We start from the raw sequence: 6,616 nt of genomic DNA, 5'->3' as shown, positions 1-6,616 counted from the left end.
TACCAGGTGAATCATCACATTCGAACAGGAAAAGTCCTAAAGACATGAAATCCAAGAGGTATCCAGACTACAGTGTTAATATGCAGGATTCATAACCATAGGAAGGGGAAAACTCCTCAAGAAGAGTATTTCTCACTCCAGCTCTTCAGTTTTAAATACTCTCTGATGCCCAATTTGCAACTCAAGCTGCAAGGGGACGAGCTAAGTGATCACTTCTTGTTTAAAAAGCTGGGCAACTCCCCCCACAGTGACACTGAAGAAAATCCCATAATGCAAATCACCTGAATTTTGGAATAGTAAAAAAATATATATATAGTCACATGGACCCAAAATTGGCTATGCCTGTTGGTGGTTTTGAAGGCAGCCAATCTCATTTAGTTTCTGTTAAATAACGATGTAAAGAGATAAAACTCCACTGGGTAAAAATACTGGGCTGAATTCTGTTTGACAAACTCATTTGAGGTTAATAATCATTGCATGTGTTTAAGGGAAGCCAAATCATGTGCAAGGCCAAAGCAATTAGGTTTTGGTTGGTTTTTTGTTTTTGTTTTTACAATCAAGTTATAAACCCCATATAATATATGGAGGCTTGCAAGTGGGCATCTTAACACAGATATAGCAGTGTAAGCATGCCACAAACATACAATCTCATAAAATAAAATTAATATCAAATATAAAGCATTTGAACCAAATCAAGCCTTAAATGTAATAAATTATTTCCTTCAAAGGAAACTTACCTAGGCTCAATAAGGTCTTTGCTAGCAGCATTTTTTTTTAATAAAGAAACTAAAAATGCCAAAATATCTACAATTTTATGAGAAGGAGTTGAATAGTTAAGGAGAAATTTCCCACTATTAGGGGGTATGAAAAATATACTAGCAATTAATATGCAATACATATATGTATACCCATACTTACAAATATAAACACACACATACAACCTGGACAGTTCATGTTAACCAAGGGAAAGGCTAAATAATACAAAATGATTACTAAATACAGGTACACTTTAAAAACACAGAGACAGCGAATTTTATCTGTTGCAAAAATGTATTTGATTACTCGAGTAAAATTACAGTATCTCTGCTGTTAGTAAGTATTAAATGTTAAAGAAACTGGACCTCTTTTCCTTTCAACTTTCCGAGAAAGTGCATGTAACAGTCCAAGGTTCCCCCTGCCCCCCCCAATACCTAATACAAAATAAACACTATACTTGTTCCCTTGGTCAAGGAGTAGGGCTTGGTCTTGTAAGGAACGTATGTACATTTTAATGAAAGTGATGTCTTATTGTATATACAGGAGCATCTACAGTTGTCCACGGAAGTTGTTCAAGATGCCATACTTAGCAGCATTGTGAAAGTCCAGCACATTTTCTATAATGAATATACCTACAAGGCAAAATGTTACGTCTCAGTTTCAACTACCAAAACAACACTTCAGTATCTCCTCTAATAATCCGCGTGCTTATTACTGTACAGAAATGTATTAACATTTAAGACGACTCAAGTAAAAAGCACAATACAAATAACAGTTCAAAACGGAAAATGTTAAACCTACAAAAATTAAAGCAGTTTTAATTTTATAATAAAAATCAAAAACTGAGCTGTGTAAAGGACCCACACTGTTCAGTCTATATTCTCTCAGTCCTTTTTTTTAATTTTGTTTGGAAAAATTAAACAATGTGTTTGCTGATACAGTTTCCAGCAGGATCAAAGTGTACATTTATATACAGATTTTTATTAGAGATCTAATGCATCACTGAGGCATCGCATCAATACCAGAGTTCATGTTAAACTGGATATAGAAAATAAGTTAATGCCAGAATAAGATCACCTAGCAGAACAGACTTGCAACTGCCATAAATGTTACAGCAAGTTTACAGCACTCTAGTCGATTAGTATTTAGTTCAAAATACGGGAGACCAAAGTTAATGCTTGCATTTGTTTGCAAAGCAAGGTTATATCACTAATAAATAAGCTCTCTTAGAACTCTAGAAGTAGAACACGGTACAAAACAAAGTCTTTGTAATGTTGTAGCCTGCAGCTTGAAAAAAGCAACCCTAGGTTGCACTATATGCAGGAATGTTATTTATGGAGGTTTTTTTCTAATTTGTTACAATTTCTTTGTTGTCTTCCACGAAACGCGTAAAACGGAAGTTTGTCCCATTTTCATTGCTTGCCATTTTCTCCAGACCAGCTAGAGGTGCATTGGGTTCTGAATTCTGGAGCTTCTCCAGGCTTCCTGTCAAGCCACTGATGGGAGAGCTGCCCCCGTTGCCCAGGCCTCCCGGTGCTGGAGGGATGCCGCCATTCTGGATGACAGAGATCTCGTTGGTCTTCATGGCCAAGCCATTGGAGAGTGCAGCTGCATACTGGTTCCAGAAGCTGGATGGGTCTCCGTTCCCTGACCGCGCAGCCAAATCCTTCTGAAACATTTCTGGGAACTTTACAGGATTGCCTCCTAGAAATGTCATGGGGCCATCTACAGAAAGTCGTCTGCCTCGTCTTGCAGGAGTACTGTTCCACATGTGAGTGCCCATGTGAACCTGGAAAGAAAGAAAGGAAGAAACAAACAAACAAAAAATAGGCGTTGACAGGGATTTCAAACTTATTTTGATCACTGAGAAGGCAGGAGTCCATGAACGTGTCCAGTCTTGTTACCTAATGAATGGCATTAAAGGTAGAGGATGCAGGGCTCCATTTCCCATCTGGAATAATAAATAAACTACTTCTGGATTAGCCCATCATCATTACCCACAATACCCTGTTCTGCTGCTCAACAATGCATTGCTTCTTACTCTTTTTTTTTTTTACATGTATTTAGTTTATAATGACTTTGTGTTGTTCTGTCAATTGCAGATAGCTGCTTTCAGGGCTAGAATTGCTATGTCCACTTTCATTGCAATGGTAAGTATTGTATTTGACACCCTTTACCCTATAAACGTCCTTTTCAGACAGGCAGAAAGTATCCTTTACTGATTGCTCATTGGAGAGCCTCCTGTATAGATAGAATGGCCTGAAAGTAATTATGTACCTCACATTACTGGCAGCAACCTCTAGAGAAATACTCTGTCAACAGAAAAATGTACACAGTAAAGTGCTCAACTGGTGTTCTAAAACTTAAGTATATTTGCTTTTTCAAACACATATCAGTAGGAAATGTTAGTTATATAATCAATTAAAGTAACGCCCATTACTTCCAGAATTATATTAATAGTTTTTTTAAACACTCATCTTACATGATAGGTATGAAAAAGAGCACATTCAAGAGCCTTTCACCTCTTGAAGAGGTGTGTGAGTTACAAAACTCATTTCTCTGTTAATTAATACTCCTTACCATCATTTGGCTGTTCTGTTTCACACTCTACATAGACAGTTTTTGCTGGTAGATAAATTTTAATTAAGCCAAAACAGCTCATGCCTCAGACCTGCTGCCAACATGAGCACTCAGCAAGAGGCCGCCTAGGTCTACCAGAGCTGACTAAACACATTGTCACACCACAGATACCCAAAGGCACCACTGCTTACAACATTAATAGATGTAAAAAACTGAAAACCCCCAGGAAGGAGAAAATAAAGCCTAAGAGCAGCAAGAGGAAAAAGTACCTTCAGATTGCCTTTTGTTGTGAATGCTCTTCCACATATAGTGCAGGCAAAAGGTTTCTCACCAGTGTGTGTCCTTTCATGGATCTGCAGAGCACTGGAAGAAGAAAATGTTTTCCCACACGTGTTGCAGTAGTGCTGTTTTGGAGTTCTTCTGGGGAGAGCAGGGAGCAGCACAGGGGACGTGGCAGAGGACAGTGGCCCCGAAGAAACAAGACCAGAGGGTGCTTCTTTGCTGTCCTGAGGAGAGCCGTGCACAAAGCCGTTCACCTCAGTCTTTATGAGCGATGACAGTGTATTAGCAGGCATAACTGAAGAGTTCTGATTAGGGCCAATACTGGAGTTGGGCTCAAAAAGCTGTGATGGTAGATCTCGCATCTGATGTGTCAACATATGCTGCTTCAAATTACCCTTTGTGGAAAAGCCACGATTGCAAACTGTGCAAATAAATGGTCTCTCTTTGGTATGACTTCTGTAATGAATGTCCAAGGCACTCTGACAAGCAAATGTTTTGCCACAAATGTCACATGCAGTGTTTTTAAATTTACCTCTATCTCTGAAAGGAAAGAGCATACTCAGAGACTCTTCTTTAATTATTTTATCAGTGTTACTAGACGTCAAGTCCAAAGCACCACTGTTAGCAGGGGTTGGAGACAAACCGTTGACAAACTCACTTGGTAAAGCTCTTACTGGTTTCTCTTCGATACTTGGTGACTTGTGGTAATCATTAGTGCTGTTGGATGGGGACAAGGCCTGCATGGAAGAGGTAGACTCTGAGACAGCAGGGCTTCCAGCACTTTGGCTTTCCATATCACCACCGACAGATGACGAATCGTTAGTCAAAACGTCCCCTTCCACTGACCCATTTTCAACCGACTTTAAGCTTGCCTGAAGTTGTTCAGCAAGTCCTGCATTGATCATCTTCATCTGATTTTCTAAAGCAGCAATACTTGACATTTCCAGGGGCAGAGGGGAAGAAGACAAGCTGTCTTGTGATGCATCCACAGACTTAGGTGTATCTGGCACGCTGCTGTCAGGACAGTCTTCCATATTCTCATCTGAGAAGTTGTCTATATCATCAAAATTCTTATCATCAAAAGATCCCGTATCTGATTCCATTGACTCTGGATAGTTTTCTGTCACTGGGGTGTTGGGGATCTGCCCTCCCATGTGCATTCGGATATGCTGCTGTAGCACAACGGCGTTGGTGAATTTTTTCTGGCAGATTGGGCATGAATGTTGCACTCTCAGCGGGGGCATGGCACGGTGGACACTGTAATGAGTCTTTAAGTTGCCCTTAGTAGTGAAAGCACGACCACAGATTTTACATTTAAATGGCCTCTCACCGGTGTGTGTGCGGTAATGCATTTTCAGTGCGCTCTGGCAGCTGAGAACTCGGTGGCAAATGATGCACTCGTTAGGATCAGTTGCCTTTTTGTCAATGTTTTCTACCAGTTGCTGCAACTTTGATGTTTCAGATGCTGGCGTTGAATCCAATAGTCCTCCAAATGGAAATTTTGCCTTAAATTGCTCTGACATTAGAGGCATCAGTGGATTTGTAAAAGTGGCGACACCGCTGGAGCCCGAGTCTGCTGCCGGGGAGCTCACGGAGCTACTCATGTTAGTGATGGTGCTTGTGTTTTGAGGGTTTTCTTCGATTTTGCCATTTGAGGTAGGCAAAGCACCAGACTCTACCTCATCAGAAAGTCCATTGGAAATTTTTGATGTGGGATCAGCTGTTCCCGAGTCGCTCTTGACAGAGCAGGGAGGGCTAGCAGAAGGATGGCTAATGGGAATCGGCTGAGGCTCCTCAGTTTTGATGAATGGGGTCAAGCTTGGAATCGTTGGTGGGAGTGGCAGGCCAACAGAAGTTGTTAGGGTGGAGAGGACTGGCTTGCTGTCCAGCCAGCTCGTGACAGGTTTCTCTGGTGGTATAGACATCCCATAAGGAATACCCGTGCTTGTAGGAATATTGTCCAAATGCTCTGGCACCGGGTACGGATTCATTTGAATATGAGGGTATTTTTCTTTATGACGCTGAAAGTGGACTTTTAAGTTTCCCTTTGTAGAGAACCTGTTTCCACATATGTTGCATTTAAATGGCCTCTCGCCAGTGTGAGAACGCAAATGAATCTGCAAGGCACTGTCACTCCCAAACACTTTAGCACAGAACCTGCATTTATGCTTAAAGAATGCCTCATCTGAATTACTTTTTGCTTCAAAAGCAGTCACATTTGGTGGCTTGCTTTTTCTTTGCTGTGCCAAGGCAGTCAAGGAGTTTAAATCCTCTGCAGGTGTTCCAATATTGGACAAGGGACTGGAGAAAACAGAGTTACTAGGGGTGGGCTGAGGTAGAAGTGGATTAGATGCAGGACTTAATAAACTGCTTATTGCAAAAGCTGGTGAAGATGATGCTGATACTGGTGGGTTGTTGAGCTGTGAGCCACCAATAGTTGAAGCCACTTTTTCTGAGGACGGTGTTGTAACTGCTGCTGCCAATATGTTAATATTTGGAGAAGAGCCACTATTGGATGGAATTAGAGTGTTGCCAGGGTTGCTCTGAGGTAGCTGTATAGGGGGTAGCTGTTTCACACCACTGATGCTGGCAGATTGACTAGCAAGGCTTTGTGCTAATCCAGCTGCTGCAGCCAGCTGCTGGGATAAATGGGAACTTAACGTGGACAAGGGGTTGGCAGATGTTCGTAAAGTACCTTGAGAAGAGCTGGATGTTGGCATGTCTGTATTTTGGGTAGCCAACAATAATATTTGGTGACGAATTTGTTCAATCAGTTGCAACTGATGGATCTGCTGCTGCTGCAATGCCAACAGCTGCTCCATCAGGGCAGGTACAGCGAGCTTACTGTTGGATGCACCGTTACATCTCGCTTCCTGGGAGAACTGTGCTACTGCCACTTTTGTACTCTGCAGGTTTTCAATTATTACATTACTATTTATCACTGAAAAGTTGCCTAATGTTGTCAGATCCCCTATGTGAGGTAGAGAGGTTGTTACAG

At 41.3% G+C, this 6,616-nt stretch overlaps 1 protein-coding gene across 5 annotated transcripts in view; it reads right to left on the bottom strand.

The window, feature by feature from the left end:
- Window positions 1–541: 541 nt before the first annotated feature.
- SALL1 (spalt like transcription factor 1) overlaps window positions 542–6,616 on the bottom strand; it is a 17,726-nt gene continuing 11,651 nt past the window's right edge. For 4 of the 5 annotated variants that reach the window (XM_027646773.1, XM_027646771.1, XM_027646769.1 and 1 more), the window contains 2 exons: window positions 3,606–6,616; window positions 542–2,545 (listed from right to left, as the gene is read on the bottom strand). The exon at window positions 3,606–6,616 is cut by the window's right edge and continues 396 nt beyond it. In XM_027646773.1, coding sequence (XP_027502574.1) covers window positions 2,105–2,545; window positions 3,606–6,616 — 3,452 coding nt within the window. In that variant the 3' untranslated portion in view covers window positions 542–2,104. The remainder of the gene's footprint in view (window positions 2,546–3,605) is intronic. The other variant, XM_027646774.1, reaches the window with a different exon arrangement.

Source organism: Corapipo altera, unplaced genomic scaffold (genome assembly GCF_003945725.1).
Source record: "Corapipo altera isolate COAL_440 unplaced genomic scaffold, ASM394572v1 62, whole genome shotgun sequence".
Classification (NCBI taxonomy): domain Eukaryota; kingdom Metazoa; phylum Chordata; class Aves; order Passeriformes; family Pipridae; genus Corapipo; species Corapipo altera.
Note: the sequence above shows the minus strand (reverse complement) of the source record. Positions and strands in the feature narration are given on the sequence as shown.